The 22,355-nt window shown below is 41.2% G+C and overlaps 1 protein-coding gene across 7 annotated transcripts in view; it reads left to right on the top strand.

Moving 5' to 3' along the window:
- Positions 1-22,355, top strand: part of LOC136852142 (protein prune homolog 2-like) — a 207,632-nt gene that overhangs the window by 109,024 nt on the left and 76,253 nt on the right. For 6 of the 7 annotated variants that reach the window (XM_067126608.1, XM_067126601.1, XM_067126592.1 and 3 more), the window contains 3 exons: positions 10,878-11,064; positions 14,776-14,971; positions 16,361-16,546. In XM_067126608.1, coding sequence (XP_066982709.1) covers positions 10,878-11,064; positions 14,776-14,971; positions 16,361-16,546 — 569 coding nt within the window. The remainder of the gene's footprint in view (positions 1-10,877; positions 11,065-14,775; positions 14,972-16,360; positions 16,547-22,355) is intronic. The other variant, XM_067126632.1, reaches the window with a different exon arrangement.

Here is a 22,355-nt window from a genome sequence, read left to right as displayed (position 1 = left end):
AACTTTGGTCTGATATTTTTCATTCATCGTCCCTATTATTCACAGTCAGTCCTCGTAAAACTCTTATTCATAGAGCCTTTCCCCATCCATGCTCCAACTGGAATAACTTTCACGTAGATATCAGATTTTTGGAGACATATCGGAAATAATTGTTGGCCCCTGAATGTATTTCTTAAAATTATTAAAGAGTTTTAAGACAAAGTTTTTAAACCAAAAACTGTAGTTTCCAACGCACCCAAAAATATTGCATGTCTCTGTGCCGTTTACTAATAATTCCGCTTTAATTAAACGCGAAATAGCGTCACTTCAGAGTAATATGTATCCTTATATCGATTTCAGATGCACTTGCAAGCACCCTCTCGCAATTGGAAGAATATTTTGATTGAGGACTCCTTTCCGAAGTTGATGCGCCCTGTTTAGCTTAGTAGCAGTTCCTCGTTGGACGAGACGGTAGTTCTCGCTAGTTCTGCTAGAAGTCTCCGGCCGGCCAATGAAGAATTATAGGTTTATTTCTGGGAATAGAAATTCATTTCTCGGTGTAATGTGGTTTGGATTCCGCCGTATCCCGTTGCTGGGTAACCAATCTTGGTTCTTAGCCACGTAAAATAAAGTCTAATCCTTCCCGCCAGCCCTCTCTAGGAGAGCCGTTAATCAGCTCAGTGGTTTGGTTTAACTAAGGTATACTTAACTTGCCAAAAGTGCAGTTATGGAACCTAGGTAAGATTCACTTACAGTAAATAAATAAGTGCCATTAGACTCAGTGCCGAATCCTCTCGACGTTGTACAGGACGCAGGGATTTTGAAAATCTTAGTCAAATGCAAAACAGATATTCCCTTCCGCTCGTAGAAGCGCTCCATATAAAGCAGCTATCGCCCTCAACAAATTAACACGGTTTTACGGTGCAAAGCCTAGTTTAAAAACCATCCGCCACCGCGTCACTCATTTCTAGTCTCAACTCTTAGCTTAGCCATATTTAAATCCAGACCAGACATCCATAGTTATTGTACTTTTAGTTTTCTGTAAAAGAAAACTGATGCGCTGTCTTTGTCTGTCCGTCCGCACTGTTTCTGTCCGCTCTCAGTTCTTAAAAACTACTGAGGCTAGAGGACTGCAAATTGCTATGCTGATCATCCACCCCCAGTCATCAAGCATACCAAGTTGCAGCCCTCTAGCCTCAGCAGTCTTTATTTTATTTAAGGTTAAAGTTAGCCATAATCGTGCATCTGGCAACGATATACTGTAGGCCATGCCACCACCGGCCCGTGGTTAAAGTTTCATAGGCCGCTGCTCATACAGCATAATAGTGAGACCACCGAAAGATAGATCTGTTTTCGGCGGCCTTTATTATGTGCTGCACAGAAAACTCGATTGCGCCGAAGAAACTTCGGTGCATTTTTTACTTGCTTGTTTTCATGCTCATTTTGTATGTCATGTACTCTGCTTATTGTACACTTTTACTTTGCGCCATTGTGTATTTTGAGGAGTTCGTCAGTTGTTAATCATAAAGGCTTCTTACTATTTCATTTTATTTCATGAAATTTTTGTAAGTAACTGATCTTGATGTGGAAGCTGTAATGAATTCCTGAAAGCTGGGCGCTGCCTCTCTATCAATCAGTAAGGAATAATATGCTTACAACTTGACCACGTCTTCTGGCATCCCGCTCTGTCGTTCATTCAGTTTATGAAGTAGTGTCATTTTTCTCGTAATCTCGTGTAGCTTAAAGGTACAAGTCGGGGAATTGTCTTTTAGGGTAGTTTGTAATAAAACATTACATGTAATAACTATTATTTTTTTTATGACAGGGAGTTCATGATGTATTGGTTTTCTACTTCCATCTTGCTATCCATCCTCTCCTAACAGTTGATTCATAGTACAACGATTCTTCGTTGGACTGGTCGGTTTCTCGGCTAGCACTCTGCAGGGCCCGAGTTCGAATCTCCGGCCGGCCAGTGAAGGATTAGAGGAATTTATTTCTGGTGATAGAAATTCATTTCTCGGTATAATGTGGTTCGGATTCCACAATAAACTGTAGGTCCCGTTGCTAGGTAACCAGTTGGTTCTTAGCCACGTAAAATAAGTCTAATCCTTCGGGCCAGCCCTCTCTAGGAGAGCTGTTAATCAGCTCAGTGGTCTGGTTAAACTAAGATATACGTAACAATTGTGAAGTTTTCTTCCTGTGACACCTTTCAAGTCTTTCTACTCCCAATTTCCCTTTCAGCGCTGAATGACCTCGAAGGTCCCAGTGTTTGGCCTTTGGCCTAATTTCTATATTGAACGCGACTCATATCGCATATTCTGGGGATTTTTTGTTCTTGTGCTTCAGTTCTTCTCTTGGCGGCAGCATGAGAAAAAGCCTTTGTTGGTCTTTTCGGGCTTCAGTGTCCCGACCCTGTTGCAGCCTCTCCTCTTCTGACGATGACTGTAACCAACCACTGACACATTTCTTTCATATATATCATCAGTAATGTTTGTTAGTTTTAAAAAATGAAGAACTCCTGTCGTTACTGTCTAAACAGTAACAAAAAACTTTTGAGGTAAGAATTTTGTACAACGGCCAATAATTACCAATTTTCTAAACAAATCCGACAAACGGTCAATACAATAAAATCAACATATACAATAAAACCTCGTGTAGTCAAATATTATAAACAATTTTTCGCAATGATCACGATACTTTATTCAACTAAACTTTAATATATTAATTTAATGTACTCTTTAAACACCTTACTTTATTAAGCACTTTCCATCAAAGCATGGACAACATTTCATATTCCTGTCCTGGAAAAGAAAAGTAATTTTACAGGAAATCGATGGATATTAGTAAGGCTACACGAAGCAAAGGCAAGGAAGTGTTTCGGGGGGAAAATTAGGTATTATATCCTTTTCCATCCATTTACTTTATTGCTCTCTTACATGCAAATCAGGCAGCCTAAATCGGATTACCGGATTTGCTCTGTCTTTCAAGATAAAGTCAGAAGGAGCCTCGAAGGGTAGAAGGATACAACTTCAACAGACGCGTTCTTGGCTCCCGGGCAATGCATAGATCCCAAATAGGGTCAACGGATTAGTTCCATCTTTAGAAATAAAAAGTTAAGAGAATTATTTGAGGGCGGAAGTGTACGCTTTCAAAGGATGAGCTTTCGGCTACCAGGCAATTCAGGGAGCCCAAATCGGGTAAACGAGCGAGCACCGTCTGTCTGTTAAAATAAAGGCAGGTGGGACCTCTACAGTTTGCAGTATACAACTTCAAGACCTGGATTTTTGGGCTCCCATAACTTTCAGGAAGCCATGAATAGGGTCAATGGATTTGCATTATCCTGAGAAATACAATCAGCAGGAGCCTCTGAACTGGAAAGAATATTTTCGAAACGTGTATTTTGGCTCCGAGGAAATGCAGGGAGACCTAAAGAGGTTCGAGGAATTTGCCGTATCTAGAGAAATAAAGTTCAGGGGCCTCTAAACGTGGAGGGATAAAACTCCTAAAGATACATTTTCCCTCGAAAGCAAGGCAAGGAGACCGAGTCAGCTCAACTTATTTGCCTTTTAGAAGAAAGACGGAAGGCACCTCTAAATGTGGCAGGGTGCAACTGAAAATTATAATTCTTTGGCTAACTGGCAAGGTAGGAATCCCAAATCATGTAAACAGATTTGCTCTGTTTGTAAAAATAAAGTCATTTTACAAAAATAAATGATGATGATGACATTATTATTATTATTATTATTATTATTATTATTATTATTATTATTATTATTATTATTATTATAGAAAACAAACCTATTTGTTTTGAAAAATTCTGTACTGTAGCCTCACAAATTTTAAGAACTTTTGAGGTATGCCAGTTCCAATTATTGTCACCTTCGAGAATGGAATTGTTATATCAGGAAAGTTTTAAATATATGCAAGATGGTAATGTAGAGAATTCCTCAGGTCGAACTTTTTAATTATTGTCCTTCCAAAAATTGTATTAAGGTTAATTCAGTTTTTATTATTATTTTTTTTCTATCTTAGTCATCCTATTCGACTGGGTGGTATTTATAGTGTGGGGTTCGGATTGCATTGTACCTACTTAGCAGTCCATCACTTTTCTCACTGTGTGCGCTGTTTCTAATAGCACGCTCTTCTGCATGAGTCCTGGACCTACTTTGGCATCTACTTTTTCCAGGTTCCTTTTCAGGGGTCTTGGGATCGTGCCTTGTGTTCCTATCATTATGGGTACAATTTCCACGGGCATACCCCAGATCCTTCTTATTTTGATTTTCAGGTCTTGATACTCATCAATTTTTTCTCTTTCTTTCTCATCTACTCTGGTGTCCCATGGTACTGCGACATCAATGAATGAATGATATTATTATTATTATTATTATTATTATTATTATTATTATTATTATTATTATTATTATTATTATTATCATATTATTATTATTATTACTGGGCTGAGAGATGTGTTAAATTAGGAAAAGGACCATAATTATAGGTGCAGAGTTTTGGGTTAAGAAAGATGACTTGGAGTGTGATTGAATGATGTATGTAGATGATACAATCCTGATTCTCTACAATTCCGGTGAGGATTGTAATGTGGAGCAATTGTGCATCTTTGTTAGGGAGGGGGGCCCACCTCAGTAAATTTTAGATTGTGCACAAATGCAATATGTGTATGTATAGATAGTATAAGTGAATAGATATGATTAAACAGCTTATATATATATATATATATATATATATATATATATATATATATATAATATATATATATATTATAAACAACAGTTCAAACAAAGTTAGCATAAAAGCTGCAAATTTTATTGAAAAAAATTTTAAATTCACCAAGTTTAAAGAAAAATTAAACTGCCTTTCAATACAACACACAATATATATATATATATATATATATATATATATAATAATTATATATATATATATATATATATATATATATATATATATATATATATATATATATATATATATATATATATATATATATAATATTTGAATATTTGTCATGAAACTACTTTTAAAGTTTATTTATTTATTGTTTAGTTTCCTTTTTCTAATTTGTTACGGCGTCAATGACCTATGTTGTGACGCCAGTTTTAGTAGCTATAATCAACCAATCAGTCAATCAGTCCTGATTGGAGATGGTGAGAAACGCTGCAGAAGCCCCTGCAAACGTTGGAACGTGTTTGGAAGGGGAGGAATTAAGAGTCAGCGTGAGAAAGGCTAAGATTATGAGGGTGAACGGGAACCAGGTTTTTTTTTTTTTTTTTTTTTTTTTAAGTAGTGTCACCAGACCATTGAATTAATGGAACTCGTCTAGGGATGGCTTGAAAGATTAGTTAGTAATCTTATGTGCAGAATTTTTTTTGTAGTAAATAAGATTTTAAGAGGGTGCAGTGTTGTAAAAATTTAAAATTGTTTCTAGAGAAAATATTTCATTTTCAGGTAAAGTTTCTTGTATTGTGTGATTTTTAGAATATAAGCTTCTTGTGCGTTGATATCTCTGGCGTTTCGTTAACATATGCTTTATAGATAGATGAGTTTGACTTATAACAGGTGGGGGATTGTTGTAAACAAAGTTATGAATGTTTGCAATGAGAGTGAAGAATGGAATTTATTCATTCCTACAGACATTTGGGTGTAAATATGACATATGAGTGTTGAATAAGAGAAAAGCATCACAGAATAGTTGAAACACGGAAGGCAGTAGGCTCTGTGCAAGGGATTGGGAACACACGTGGAGTGTGTATGGAAACTGACCCTAGTAGAGGTGAAGAGTGGCTGTTGATTGAATATGAAGTTGAAGTGTGAAGCTGTTGTGATGACTTCTTTGCACAGTGTATATAGCTTAAGAAGAATTGAGAGGGTGAGAAGTGTAGAGCTACTTGGTAAAAAGATTAGCTTCGGTGAAAGCCTAAATCATTTGAGACGGTTTGGCCATGTGGAGTGGAGGACTATATGTTGATGAAAATAGTGTATAATTTGGAAGCGTCAGGAAGGAGGAAGAGAGGGCGACTAGAAAGAGTTGGAAAGGTTAAAAAGTTAAGTATACCTTAGTTTAACCAGACCACTGAGCTATTAATAGACCACTGAGCTGATTAACAGCTCTCCTAGGGCTGGGCTGAAGGATTAGACTTATTTTACGTGGCTAAGAACCAATTGGTTACCTAGCAACGGGACCTACAGCTTTTTGTGGAATCCGAACCACATTATACCGAAAATGAATTTCTGTCACCAGAAATATATTCCTCTAATTCTTCATTGGCCGACCGGAGACTTGAACTCGAGCCTAGCATGATCTCGGGCCTAGCAGAGTGCTAGCCGAGAACTCTACCGACTCGTCCAACGAGGAACTGAGTTGGATAGGTGGTGTGAAATAATTCTTAGGAAGGAAGAGCTTTAATATCCGGGAAGTAGAATTGTGCGTGCAAGTTAGGGTTGAATGGCGAAGTGTATGTTTAGGGGTTTCGACACACTGCTGATGAACCCTCTGTGTTGATTCATGAAACGACTAATGTTATGGAAGCTTTCTCCACAGGCGTTCATTCACCAGGTGAAGTAGGTATTTAGCAGTAATATCTGTATCGTGTTCTAGGGCCCACTGCCTGACAGGGGAATGGTTTAATTAAAAAAAAAAAAATTTTTTCTTGTTCAGAACACATTCGTTCAAAACAAGCCAAAAAAGATCATTAACTTGGCAACCATTTTCCAAGAGAAAAACGTAGCAAGAAGAAATGGAATAAAGATAAAAAAAAAAAATGTAAATAAATACTTCAAAACATTGATCAATCGCTTCACTTCCGCAGAAATTTTGACCTCATCGCATCTCTACGTATCTCACCATTTCACGACTGTTACTCCACTTACACAATCCAGCCATCTCAACAACTTCTACATTCTTTGTCTCCCGCATTCAGCATCCTCGCTTCGTTTTCATATGTGAAGATACTGTCGAGTCTCAGTAATCTATTCATACGTTCCAAATATTGCTCATAATTTATAGACACACTTCCGGCCCTTTTGCATATATATTATATTTTAAAGTCGGCCTTGCTTCACCTATTCTCTTTCCTCTCTTCGTTTGCTCTAACACCAATATGAATCAACCATTTCTGATCCCAGTATCCCTGCTGACATTCACTCATTTCGCCATTTTCTTATATTACATATCCACACCTTACCTTTGTCCTAATGTCTCCTCTCTTCTCTCTCACATTTCTCGTTACTGGAGGCATAAAATATAATCATTAATTGTGGAAACATAACTTTTCATTTCTTAGACGAACTTTCACATAAAAATTCTAGCATATTCTGATGCAAAACTCACTTTGATCACCATATACTTTCAATCGGCGCCATCCATCCATCCTCAGCATCCCCCACATCGCCTCAGTGAATTTCACCGTAAGCTTTCTCCGGGTCTTATGCCACGCGCCTCCTTCCCTTTATTCCAAAACTTCTCATACGTTTGTCTCAAGAAATACTTGATCCACATGAACTCTTCGTTGTCTAACCTCACACTGCCTTACCCTGTCTACCCTTATCAGTCCTTCGTAATCTGCATTAATTTGTTAATCAGAATTCTGCTCTGCCCTTCCAATGCGCATTTAGTATTGAAACCTTATTCTCGGATGAATTTGTAACTTTTCCAATTTTACAAAAGAATCATCATTCTTTGCAGCGCCTGGTCAGCCACTCTGTGTTGCCATCACCACCAAACTTCAGCTTCTCTTCTGCAATCCCATAATGTCCTTTTGTTCATTAACCTCTCGTTTGACCTTCGCCTCCTTCCAGTGCAGCTACTTTGTCCCCCTGAATAGTTCCTCGTTGGACGAGTCGGTAGAATTCTCAGCTAGCACTCCGCTAGGCCCGAGTTCGAGTCTCCGGCCTGCCAATGAAGAATTACAGGATTCCACAATAAGCTGTAGGTCCCGTTGCTAGGTAACCAATTGGGTCTTAGCCACGTAAAATAAGTCTAATCCTTCGGGCCACCCTCTCCAGGAGAGCTGTTAATCAGCTCCTCAGTGGTCTGGTTAAACTAAAGTATACTTAACTTTGTCCCCCTGAAGTAGTGCATTTTCGTGATTTCTTGGTCGCTTACTCTCTTCGTGATCTCTTTTCTTCTGTCACATACCACGATAAGAACTGTCATTCAATTTGCACCTCAAGATCTTTTATCCTTCACCGACCCCTCAGTTCTTCGTTTCGCCACATGTTGCTTTTATTCTTTCTTGCTGCATAACTAAAAATTACTGTTTGTTCAAGGCTAGCCAAAATTTCATTCATCAGTCTTATGTGCCATTCTCACTTCTCGTTACATCAGACTCGGTTGTTGTAATGACATTTCAACTTTAATCCATCCTTTCTGAAACTGCACTGTTTTTATGTCAGGATACGTCTCCATTTGCTATGCAATAACTATTTCTTATAAACGTTATCCCCTTTTTCTCTTAAGTATTCTTAGGAATATATTGGAAACCACACATTTCAAACAAAAAGCCCTTTTCCAGGACACATTGCCACAGCGGGTTTGTGCATTTCTGCTGTCAGGGGCAAAATTTAATATATAAATATGTGCAAATAAATTTATTAATGCACATACGTGCTTCATGTTAGAATATCAAATCAGACTTGCCTTCTGTGTATAGGAAAGGTGTACTCTGTTTTAATCAGACTGGAAATCCATAAAGTAAGTAAAGAACCTAAATTATTTCTGCTAAATTGATACATCTTTTGGATGATTTTATAAACTCGTTTGGGACACCGACCGTGGTCGCGTCTTTTGCTTAGCTCTCTCCCTTCCCCAGTTATTCTCTTATACCCTAAGGTAGGTTCCATGCATCCTTAGTTTTCCGTTTACGTTTATGAATTTGGGATTTTCAAAAACTGTGGGTCATTGTTCTTGCTGATGTAGTGTTTCTGATTATGGTGTTTGTATTGTTGTTGCTAGTACTTCAGGAAATAAACTAATATTTTTGAATGCTGTGAATTTGTTATTATTACTTTTTTTTCCCTGGTTACAAATTTATACGTACTGACATTACTAATGTTATTTCCAAGGTTTATGCAAAAGGGGGCCTACATTGTCAATGCTGTTAGTAGTATCGGTGATGTATTCTACCACGATTTCACAATGTCAAGAGTGCCCGGGTTTAAACTTGCGGCGCAGATGAAATCTCCGAAACGTTCAGCGGATAAGCTTTCTCCTGCAGAACAGATGATGAATGCATTTGCATATGGTAGTGTACCAATCCTCTGAGGAACTGATTCTGAGAGTGTCAGGACATTGTAAAAGAAACCAACATATTTTTCATTGTGTGTGTGTGTGTGTGTGTGTGTGAAATCCTTCATATCATATTTCCCACATGCTGCAGTCAGTCCCGATTCTCACCTCTTCGCCCATACCGCTGTGCCCCAAGACGAATAGAAAAATGACGAAGTATGCCAAAAAGCTCCTTTTGGGTAAATCGAGAGCTGCGTTTGTGACAGCTACGGTGAAGCCAACTTCACAGTCAGTCTGAAATGGACAGAAAGCTGATCCAAAATCTGAATGATGTCTTCACTACAGGATCTACAACCGCTGTAAATAACGCCTGAACACTGCCTTAAGTAGATAGAAATATGTAGTTAAAGGCGCCAAGAAAAGCTTGAATAATTGAATAAGGAAGGACTTTGTTTGGTAGTAAAAGAAATTGAAAGGTGTCTTACCAGTACCTTATTATTTGCCATTTTGACAAGGATAAATATTTTGACTGGTTTTTCATTTCTCGGAAAATAAAACATTTATCGCTTCCAGTTCTACGCTTTCATTATTGTTTTTTTGCTTTTGCGAAATCGACCCTTGCTTTCCTGTGCTTCCTTAGTGTTGTCGAATTAAAGCTTCAAATGCTGGGCTGCTTGCATGAGTAGGATTTCTGCCATTCGGGCCGAAATTCGTCGTTTTGTAATGCTCAATCAAGGTCTCGTGATGTTTTTTGCTCCACTGAATAATGACTTCGTTGCTACGGTCATTTAACGAAAGATTTTGTCAAACTGTCGTGCAGTTTTGAAGTCTTTTCAAATTACTACGCAATATTTTCTGTGGAATGAAAATAAGATTTCCCGCAAAAATGAAATAACGTAAATAATTGGTTTCAAGATTATTTTCAACGACAGTAAAGCTGGTGGGGACACTTGCACTTGCACTCGTTGCATCATCCTGGCTTTTAGGAAAACTATATTTTTTCATCTTTATTTTGAAGTATTTGTTTTTTCATGATTCCTTTAACTTGAAACGGTTTCCATTCCTGGGGATTCGGTTCAGAGGAAGTTTCGACGCTTTTGTTAATGGTGCAAGAAGCGTTGTTTCCTTACGGAAGGGACGGGAGCGTTCTCTGTCGTTGCAAGAGGGAGGGGAGAGGCGGTGGCCCTTTCGATATGGTAGAGAAATAAATGACTGTTTTGGTGGGGTGTCAATCGCTCGGAATTCCCCAGCAACTTCATCTCCAATTTAATTTTTTTTTTCACTGTATCTTATTTTGTACTTCCCTTGTTACTCTTATTGCTCTTTATGGTAAAATTGTGAATTCACTTCAATTATCCCTTGCACAAAAGATTTAAGAATCTATTTCAAACGTGACATGCCATCATTCATTTCCTTCGGTTTGTACAGTGCTGTTGAACATTTCAAGTCATTTCACGTGAAACATTGCACCAGCTTTGTTTCTGTTTGCGAAAGTCAAGAGATGAATGGAAATCTTGACAAACCGTCAAGGCGATGAATGATTGACTGGTCATTCCTTTAGCGTCATTGAGAACGGTTCTTCCTCCCCCTCCACCGCTGTACTTACATAGATGACGAGTTTGTGCTTCTCTCTTCTTCTTGAAACGCTGTGAAGTTGGGTGGGCGAGGGCGGTGGCGGTGGTGACCCGGCCAGCGAGGAGGGCATGGACGTCTCGGAGGCCAGCAACAGCAGCGGCACTCTGGCAAACCAGTCACCTCTTTCGGACCACATCCCCGATCAGGACCTTCTGCCGTTTCATCATACCACCAGCGTACGAGATCCGCTAAGGTTCCCCATGCAGGTAAGAGTCATGTGTTAGGGATGAAAAGAATTCAGCTCGTGTTTATTTTCATACCCGCAGTCAAACACAACACACGAACATTAATGTATACATACATTTATATATATATATATATATATATATATATATATATATATATATATATATATATATATATATATATATATATACATATATATATATATATATATATATATATATATATATATATATATTTATATATATTTATATGCATATGTATATATATATATATGTATATATATATATATGTATGTATGTATGTATGTATGTATTTCTATATAATGCAGGTAGTTGGTAAAAACAAGAACTAATATCCAAATTAGGGGAGGAGAAGACAAATCCCAGAAGTCTTTTAGGATGGGTTATTATAAACATAGGGCGCAACATTTCAAGACTAGTGTCTCACTCTCAAGGCAAAAAGGAACCAACATAAAATTAATAATGTTAATTTATTACAATAATAGTTATAAAAATTCAAAAAATTTATGGTATGTTAAAAGGACTTAAGAAGAAAACAAACCAGAGAAGGAAACAGAATGACAAAATCCCAGCACAACAGACAAGAGGCACAAAGGTGCCGAAGAATTTTTATGTGACACCTGAGGTCCTCAATGAACCTCCCATTAAACTAAATATCATTCCCACTGATCGTCTTACAGTTGGTAGGTAAGTCCCTTGGTGACCAGGTGTCGCATATAAATTTGATCGTCCTAGATGTAGTCGGGAGGCTTACGTGGGATCGACACAGAGGTTGTTGAAGGTGCAAACTGGTTGTCATAGAGGCGTCAGTTATCGAACTGGAATCAGATTAGATAATCCTGAGTTCTCTAATATCCGAGACCGTTCAAAAAAAGGTGTATATAATGTCCAATACAAAGGCTTCAAAGTTCTGGGCGGGGCACCGAACCACCAGACGTTTAAAATTTTAGTCATGATAAAACTGGCAGTTCCCCAGTTAAACGTCCCGTCTTCCTCGGCACCTTTGTACTTCCTTGCTGGAACCCGAACTGTTCCTCACTTATTGTGGTTTCTCTGCTTATTCTTTCTTCAGTGATTCTTTCATAGATCATTGTATGGGATACCAGTTTTATCCCTCGGCAGTTACAACAGTCTTGTATGCCGCCCTTTCCTTTATATATTGGGACCATTAGGCTGTTTCTCCAACTATCCAGTATTCGTTCTTTACGGTAGATCTTACACATTAGGTCGTACAATATATCAATTCCTTCCTCTCCTGAACATTTCCAGACCTCGACTGGTGTACCATCAGATCCTACTGTTCTTCCTCTCTCCAGTTTATCCACTGCCCGCTTTACTTCTTGTCTACTGATATGCGTTACTACTCCGTGGTTTGTCATTCCTTATATCTTTCTCTCACCTTGCGGTCCTCTAGCTTCCACCTCTCGATCTTTCGTTGCACTGTGCTTCTTCCCCCTCCAACTCGTCTTATAAAGAAATCTGACGCCACTAATCTACAGTATGTTGCGTAGTAACATTCTCCCCTTTTATTACTTTGCAATTTTTCACTTCTGTAAATGGCTTCTTCCATACATCAGAAAATCCATCTGTGCCTGTCTTCCTCCACTACTGTATGCTGCATAGTTGGCAATTTTAAAGAAAGTATTGTTAATTACCATATCAAAGACTACTGCAAAATTTGCTGTTTGTTTTCCTCGTCTTTCTCCAATATCCTGTCCTCCACGGATCCCGCTGATATTGACACCATTACACCCAATGTACCAGTTTAAATCGCCTCCGATAACTAACCTCTCTTCTAAATTTATTGATGTCGTAGTTTCATCCATCTCTCCAGAACGCATCCTTTGCTTCCGCGTCGCACCCCAGGTGTGGGGCATAAGCGTTTATTATATTCAGAACATGTCCCCCACAGCACAACTTTATCTTCATCACTAGAACTTTTTCTTTCAAGCTCAACATTTTCTCTCATCTCCTTGCTAAGAACAACTACCACGCCACTCCTTCCTCTCTCATCGGCGGCATTATAAACTATCTTATAACCGCTGCAAATCTCCTTTACTTTGTTTCCTCTCCATTTCGTCTCTTGTATCCGTAATAGGTTACTTTTCTGCTTTCCATCGCATCTCCCACCTCCCTACTTCAGCTGGTCAAAACAAGGCCCTTGGGTCAAACTGCAAACGTTCAGATTCCCAATTCTCAACGCTTGGACTTTCTTCTTTGACCGCGCACATCCTTAATGTTATAGCCCTTGTCCATTCATCGAGGGGGTCAGGCGAAGCCCCCTCGCGCCGCGTGAACACGGGTACGCCCTGGCCATTTGATCCTAACTGTTCCTGGCAACTATTCATAGTTTCGGCAATATATAATATATATATATATATATATATATATATATATATATATATATATATATATATATATATATATATATATATATATATATATATATATATATATATATATATATATATATATATATGTGTGTGTGTGTGTGTGTGTGTGTGTTTATATTTCTAAACAATCCAGATACTTTTATTAAGTTCTGCCACCAAATCATTTATTAATCTCGTCATTGACACACAAACTGACTGAATCTTTTTTTTTTAAATGTAGGGTCCTCTTCAATATAGGTACGTCTGACGTTAATTTTCAACTGAATCCAAAAATGCAGAGTACTAATCCAAGCCTCTCGTAACACAAACGAAAGTTACAAGAATTTCTTCACCTTTACTTTGAAACTAAACATCCAACTGTTCGTATTTTAATGCAGCGCCATAGCACAAACATAAGGTAGTACACAATGCCTGATTGTTTAAAAATTAGGTGAAACCAACACTGAATCTGTTCTTCCATGATATAACGTTTGAAATTGATCCGAACCTTTTAGCTGAAAGCCTTGCCAGTTTTGTAACGGTTGATTCATTAAAAACTTTATGAAAAGTCATCTGGCTATGAAATGCTGGACTTGACAGCGCAGTTTTCATAAAAAAAAAAAAACAAAACCTCGTGTTGAAAACTATTTCGGGGATGCTCAGAGTTGTAAAATATTTTACCGCAAAAGCTGTCATAAATAACCTGGCCTCTTCCAGTATTATAAGTAACGAAAGTCATTTTGAAATATGGCAGTTCTCAAGCGGTGGCAGTGAACTGGTAAAATGAATTTTGGACAAGTATGGGGATTGGAAGTAAATTTTCAGCGACGCTTAGATCAAGTCACTTGACATTGACAGTTATAGTAATGGTAAGCCTCAGTCTTCAGGTTAAGTTAGGTCGTTTTAAAAGAAGGGCTGCATTGTTTTTCCTTCTAAGCAATTTGCTGGCAAGGAAAGAAACCTCAGCATCCAAAGGCTTTTCTTGGAACGTTACGATTTCGCCAGTCTTCGAGGAAAGCAAACATGGAAGTTGAAAACATTGATTTCAAAACAGTTTCATAAGAACATTTGATTGGATGAAAGTACCGTATTTTTTTCCTCTTTTTAATGACATTACGTCGCAATTTTGGTCTTTCTAGTAATTTCCTCGTATTGGTTTACATTTTGTAGGGAAAAGGTTTCATATAACAATAGCTCTAAGGCCCCAGATCGTGTTTTCTGATGGAGAAGTGTCATATAGCAATTATTGCCGCGAGAAGTTTTCATATGGGGTTAGTTATAATTTTTGCTCCTTCATTTCTGTAGTCACTAATGCACATTTTTTAATATCTATCACCAGAACGGTGGACTAGTTGGAGCAGCAGTGGAGGGAATAGCCCCCCCTCCATCAGTTGCAGCTGCAGGCGCTGGAGGAGGACCTGGAGTAGGGGGCTGTGCGTCTGGAGACCAACAAAGGACAGGAGCTCCATCGGCCTTCAACCTGTCTCACCTAGAGTTTACCCTTCCAGATACAGAGATCTACGAGGCCGAGACAGGTTAGATCAGTTCAGAGTGACTGGTGTGGGAAGAGTTAGTCACTCGAGGTTGTTTTCACGTTGACCGCCCGGTTGTGATTGATGGGACTATTGTTGTTGTTGGTAGATCAAGTTTGCCCTTGGCCATCGCGGTCTCTTGCTTTTCAGAGCAGCTGTCAAGTAGAATTTAAACATTTTCATTTCAGTAAGTTATTTTGTAAATAATTTTTTACATGGAAATTATTTTTAGTTTCATCAGGGAGTTAATGTGCGTCCGATATTTTTCAGAGAAAATGTTGTGAAGTACTTAAGTATGAGAGAGAGAGAGAGAGAGAATCCCGTTGAACAACTGATAAGTTTGAAAAGTCCTTTGGTAATCAATCGCATTTCCTGGTCCAAATTATTTTCGAACAAACGGTTCTTGCGGTACTATTTGGTCTCGGTGAACTGAAGGTCCTTCATGAGTATATTAAAGGACCCTGGGTTAAAATATCTTGGTACTAGATTATCGTACAGATGCCTAACACTCGATATTACCGATTATTAGTTTTAGTGGCCATTTTATAAAATAATCACGGTAGTGCAGTGATATCTCGTAACAGCTTTAGTTATTGTTTTCAGTTCTCTCTCTCTCTCTCTCTCTCTCTCTCTCTCTCTCTCTCTCTCTCTCTCTCTCTCTCTCTCTCTCTCTCTCTCCCCCTGCCTTTGCATAGTTTTTTGAAAAGTAGTAAAAGATGTTCTTCTGGGTCAACCGAACGGGGAGCAGCGATGTGGCGAAAGCGAACTGAAATAAGGAAGTTTGTATCTACACGGAAAGGCCAAGCCGAGTTGTACTTAACCCTATCTTGAATTATATCGCAGATGGTCGACGGTGACATGGGTCTAATATTACTGGTCAAGAGATTGCCTACTGCCTGTCTGTGCTTAGGTTTGTTTGCTGTGTCGAAAGTACTATGTTCTTGCGATTTGCAGTATGTGTGTTGGTGAGCACTTCTTGATATTTTTGCCGTGACAAGCTGCTTTGTTTTTCCTGTCGAAAAGTGTGCTAAAGCTTCTTCCGATTCCCTACACCCTGAAAAGACTATTATTCTTTTGCCGAATTGCTCGCTTTTGTCGCTAGTTGCATTATGGTAGAGAACAGTTTTCATATAGTAACTCTGATCTATTAAATCTCTTTTTCCCAGTAATATGAGTATTACGATTCGGAATGCCCTCTTTTTCCCAGTAATATGAGTATTACGATTCGGAATTCCCTTTGTCTATTTTATTGTATGTGAGAGAGAGAGAGAGAGAGAGAGAGAGAGAGAGAGAGAGAGAGAGAGAGAGAGGTGTCGGGGCGGCAGGCCAATGAAATAGGCTAGTCATACCCTTATCTCTGCTTCCTTTTGTCTTGTTCCCTGGCATTGGTAGTGGACTTCCCCAGCTCCCCAACTGCCCTTCGGTCGATGGTGCACCCAGACGACGAATTCCCTGGTGTGGGTGTCCGTTTAGCGGAAAGGGAAGACACCCAGCCACCTGCCACACCCACGGATGAAGACAGGTCTATGTACACGGCCGTTGTATCGCCGCCCACCGGGCAAGTAACTCTCAGGAAAGGTAAGTTTCGACTTCGAAACAGAGCACAGTGGACATGCTTGCATGATGAAATTCAGAGCTTTTGTTTTGATGCACTTGTCTTGCATACATTCTTACAGTTTTTTTTCTTTTAGCACAGATGCACTGTTTTATTTATAAGGTTTGCATTTTGCCTCCTCCCACTGCTATTTAAGAACCCTTAAGCTGCACCTTTTGTCATGTTGCACTAGCATGTTTGCATGTAGTACAGTTTCTGTGAATCATGATAGGCTACACGTCGGATTAGTGTTACATTATGACACTTGAAGTTGATATTCTGATAGTTTTTGAAAATTCCATTTTTATTTTATTCTTTGGTAAACGTAGAGCATTCTCTCTCTCTCTCTCTCTCTCTCTCTCTCTCTCTCTCTCTCTCTCTCTCTCTCTCTCTCTCTCTCTCTCCAACAATCGACAGAGTACAGCAGTCACATAGTCTCCCCCTCCATTTCCTTTCCAATACACCAACGCGCCCCCCTCCTCAAATTCCTTTCCTACACTCCAGTCCCCCTTAACCGATTCCCTTTCCAACACTCCAACACGCCTTCCCCGATTTATTTTCAAAAACTTCAAAACCCACCCTCCTCGATTTACTTCCCAACACTTTAACCCCCTTCCTCAATTTTCTTTCCAACCCCCCTTCTTCGATTTACTTTTCAGTACTCCTACCCCCTTTCCCCTGATTTTTTTTCCAACACTCCAACCCCCCTTCCCCGATTTTCTTTCCAACACTCCAAGTCCCCTTCCCCAATTTTCTTCCCAACTCTCCAACCCCCTTCCCCGATTTTCTTCCCAACACTCCAACCCCCTTCCCCGATTTTCTTTCCAACACTCCAAGTCCCCTTCCCCAATTTTCTTCCCAACTCTCCAACCCCCTTCCCCAACACTCCAACCCTCCACCCTTCCCTGATTTTCTTCCCAACACTCCAACCACCCCTGATTTTTCCCAATTTTCTTCCCAACACTCCAACCCCCTTCCCCCTGATTTTCTTTCCAACACTCCAACCCCCTTCCCCAATTTTCTTCCCAACTCTCCAACCCCCTTCCCCGATTTTCTTCCCAACTCTCCAACCCCCTTCCCGATTTTCTTCCCAACACTCCAAGTCCCTTCCCAATTTTCTTCCAACACTCAACCCCCTTCGATTTTCTTTCCAACAAACCCCCTTCCCCAATTTTCTTCCCAACTCTCCAACCCCAACTTCCCCCTGATTTTCTTCCCAACTCTCCAACCCCTTCCCAATTTTCTTTCTCCAACCCCTTCCTCCGATTTTCTTTCCAAGTCCCCCCCTTCCCTGATTTTCTTCCCAACACTCCAACCCCCTTCCCCGATTTTCTTTCCAACACTCCAAGTCCCCAACACCTCCCCTTCCCAATTTTCTTCCCAACTCTCCAACCCCTTCCCCGATTTTCTTCCCAACTCTCCAACCCCCCAACCCCTTCCCCCAACACTCCAACCCCCTTTTTTCTTTAACACTCCAAGTCCCCTTCCCCAATTTTCTTCCCAACTCTCAACCCCTTCCCCGATTTTCTTCCCAACCTCCAACCCCTTCCCTGATTTTCTTCCCAACACTCCAACCCCCCCCTCCGATTTTCTTTCCAACACTCCAAGTTCCCCAATTTTCTTTTCCAACTCTCAACCCCCTTTTTTCTTCCCAACTCTCCCCCTTCCTGATTTTCCCAACCCCAACCCCTTCCCCAATTTTTTTCCAACACTTTCCCCCAACTTTTCTTTCCAACACTCCAACTCTCAATTTTCTTTTCCAACCTCTCCCCCTGATTTTCTTCCCAACTCTCCAACCCCTTCCCCTGATTTTTCTTCCCAACTCCCTTCCCTGATTTTCTTTCCAACACTCCAAGTCCCTTCCCAATTTTCTTCCAAGTCCCTTCCCGATTTTCTTCCCAACACTCCAACCTCCAACCCCTTCCTGATTTTCTTCCCCAACACTCCAACCCCTTCCCCGATTTTCTTCCCAACACTCCAAGTCCCTTCCTTCTTCAACTCCAACCACCCTTCCCCGATTTTCTTCCCAACACTCCAACCCCCCCTTCCTCGATTTTCTTTCCAACACTCCAAGTCCCCTTCCCAAATTTTCTTCCCAACTCTCCAACCCCCTTCCCCGATTTTCTTCCCAACACTCCAACCCCTTCCCCGATTTTCTTTCCAACACTCCAAGTCCCTTCCCCACTTCCAACTCTCCAACCCTTCCCCGATTTTCTTCCCAACACTCCAACCCCCTTCCCTGATTTTCTTCCCCTTCCCCTTCCCCGATTTTCTTTCCAACACTCCAAGTCCCCTTCCCCAATTTTCTTCCCAACTCTCCAACCCCCTTCCCCGATTTTCTTCCCAACTCTCCAACCCCCTTCCCCAATTTTCTTCCCAACACTCCAACCCCTTCCCTGATTTTCTTCCCAACACTCAAGTCCTTCCCCAATTTTCTTCCCAACTCTCCAACCACCCTTCCCTTCCCCAATTTTCTTCCCAACTCCAACCCCTTCCCTGACCCCTTCCCCCCAATTTTCTTCCAACACTCCAAGTCCCCTTCCCCGATTTTCTTCCCAACACTCCAACCCCCTTCCCCAATTTTCTTCCCAACACTCCAAGTCCCCTTCCCCAATTTTCTTCCCAACTCTCCAACCCCCCTTCCCCGATTTTCTTCCCAACTCTCCAACCCCTTTCCCAATTTTCTTCCCCCCTTCCCTGATTTTCTTCCCACTCATTTTCTTCCAAACCCTTCCCTGATTCCCCAATTTTCTTTCTTCCCAACACTAACTCTTTTCTTTCCAACCCCTTCCCAACTCTCCAACCCCTTTTTTTCTTCCCAACACTCCAACCCCCTTCCCCTGATTTTCTTTCCAACACTCCAAGTCCCTTCCCCAACACTTTTCTTCCCAACTCTCCAACCCCCTTCCCTGATTTTCTTCCCAACTCTCCAACCCCTTCCCGATTTTCTTCCCAACACTCCAACCCCCTTCCCCAATTTTTTCCAACCTCCCCCAACACTTCCAACCCCCCCTTCCCTTCTGATTTTCTTCCCAACACTTTTCTTTTTCTTTCCAACACTCCAAGTCCCCTTCCCCAATTTTCTTCCCAACTCTCCAACCCCCTTCCCCGATTTTCTTCCCAACTCTCCAACCCCTTCCCCGATTTTCTTCCCAACACTCCAACCCCCTTCCCCAATTTTCTTCCCAACACTCCAACCCCCCCTTCCCCGATTTTCTTTCCAACACTCCAAGCCCCCTTCCCCAATTTTCTTCCCAACTCTCCAACCCCCTTCCCCGATTTTCTTCCCAACACTCCAAGTCCTTCCCTTCCCCAACACTTTTCTTCCCAACACTCCAACCCCCTTCCCCCTTCCAACCCCCTTCCCAATTTTCTTTCCCATTTTCTTTTTCCAACACTCCAACCCCTTCCCAATTTTCCCCAACACTCCAACCCCCTTCCCCAATTTTCTTCCCAACTCTCCAACCCAACCCCTACCCCAATTTTCTTCCCAACACTCCAACCCCCTTCCCCCCTTTTTCTTCCCAACACTCCAACCCCCTTCCTCGATTTTCTTTCCAACACTCCAACCCCTTCCCCCAATTTTTTCTTCCCAACTCTCCAACCCCTTACTTTTCCAACATTCCAACCCCTTCCCCTGATTTTTCTTCCCAATTTTCTTTAACTTTCCAACACTCCAACCCCTTTCCTTTCCAACATGATTTTGTTTCCTTTTCCAACACACAACCCCCCTTTTTGTTTCCAATTTAGTTTAGTTTCCTACACTCCAACCCCCTTTCCTGATTTCGTTTCCTACACCAACCCCCCTTCCCAATTTATTTTCCAAAACTCCAACCCCCTTTCCCCAATTTTATTTCCTACACCAACCCCCCTTCCCAATTTACTTTCCAACACTTCAACCCCTTTCCCCAATTTTGTTTCCTACACCAGCCCCCTTCCCTGATTTACTTTCCAAAACTCCAACCCCCTTTCCCCAATTTTGTTTCCTACACCAACCCCCTTCCCCGATTTACTTTCCAACACTCCAGTCCCCTTTCCCCAATTTTGTTTCCTACACCAACCCTCTTCCCCAATTTACTTTCCAACACTCCAACCCCCTTTCCCCAAATTTGTTTCCTACACCAACCCCCCTTCCCGATTTACTTTCCAACACTTCAACCCCCTTTCCCCCATTTTGTTTCCTACACCAACCCCCTTCCCTGATTTACTTTCCAACACTCCAATCCCCTTTACCCAATTTTGTTTCCTACACCAACCCCCTTCCCCAATTTACTTTCCAACACTCCAATCCCCTTTCCCCAATTTTGTTACCTACACCAACCCCCTTCCCTGATTTACTTTCCAACACTATAACTCCCTTTCCCCCATTTTGTTTCCTACACCAACCCCCTTCCCCAATTTACTTTCCAACACTCCAATCCCCTTTCCCCAATTTTGTTTCCTACACCAACCCCCTTCCCTGATTTACTTTCCAACACTCCTACCCCCTTTCCCCAATTTTGTTTCCTACACCAACCCCCTTCCCCAATTTACTTTCCAACACTCCAATCCCCTTTCCCCAATTTTGTTTCCTACACCAACCCCCTTTCCCCAATTTACTTTCCAACACTCCTACCCCCCTTCCCCAATTTTGTTTCCTACACCAACCCCCTTCCCCAATTTACTTTCCAACACTCCAACCCCCTTTCACCAATTTTGTTTCCTACACAAACCCCCTTCCTGATTTACTTTCCACCACTCCAACCCCTTTCCCGATTTCGTTTCCTACACCAACCCCTTCCCAATTTACTTTCCAACACTCCAAACCACTTTCCCCAATTTCGTTTCCTACACCAACCCCCTTCCCCAATTTACTTTCCAGCACACCAACCCCCTTTCCCCAATTTACTTTCCAACACTCCTACCCCCCTTCCCCAATTTTGTTTCCTACACCAACCCCCTTCCCCAATTTACTTTCCAACACTCCAACCCCCTTTCCCCAATTTTGTTTCCTACACCAGCCCCCCTTCCCAATTTACTTTCCACCACTCCAACCCCCTTTCCCCGATTTCGTTTCCTACACCAACCCCCTTCCCAATTTACTTTCCAACACTCCAAACCACTTTCCCCAATTTCGTTTCCTACACCAACCCCCTTCCCCAATTTACTTTCCAGCACACCAACTCCCTTTCCCCGATTTCGTTTCCTACGCTAACCCCCTTCCCCAATTTACTTTCCAACGCTCCAACCCCCTTTCCCCAATTTGGTTTCCTACACCAAATTTACTTTCCAACGCTCCAACCCCCTTTCCCCAATTTGGTTTCCTACACCAAACCCCCTTCCCGATTTACTTTCCAGCACTCCAGCCCCCGTTCCCCAATTTTGTTTCCTACACCAACCCTCTTCCCCAATTTACTTTCCAACACTCCAACCCCCTTTCCCCGATTTTGTTTACTACACCAACCCCCCTTCCCGATTTACTTTCCAACCTCCAACCCCCTTTCCCCGATTTTGTTTACTACACCAACCCCCCTTCCCGATTTACTTTCCAACACTCCAACCCCCTTTCCCCGATTTACTTTCCTATACTTCAACCACTTTCCCCAATTTACTTTCCAACACTCCAACCCCTTCCCAATTTCGTTTCGTACACTCAAACCCCCCTACTCCGATTTACTTTCCAACACTCCAGCCCCCTTTCCCAAATTTTGTTTCCTACACTCCAACCCCCCTACCCCGATTTACTTTACAACACTCCAACCCCCCTTCCCTGACTTCGTTACCTACACTCCAACCCCCTTCCCTGATTTACTT

This window comes from Macrobrachium rosenbergii, chromosome 3 (assembly GCF_040412425.1).
Source record: "Macrobrachium rosenbergii isolate ZJJX-2024 chromosome 3, ASM4041242v1, whole genome shotgun sequence".
NCBI lineage: Eukaryota > Metazoa > Arthropoda > Malacostraca > Decapoda > Palaemonidae > Macrobrachium > Macrobrachium rosenbergii.
The sequence above is the reverse complement of the archived record's forward strand: the minus strand, read 5'-3'. Positions and strand labels throughout refer to the sequence as shown.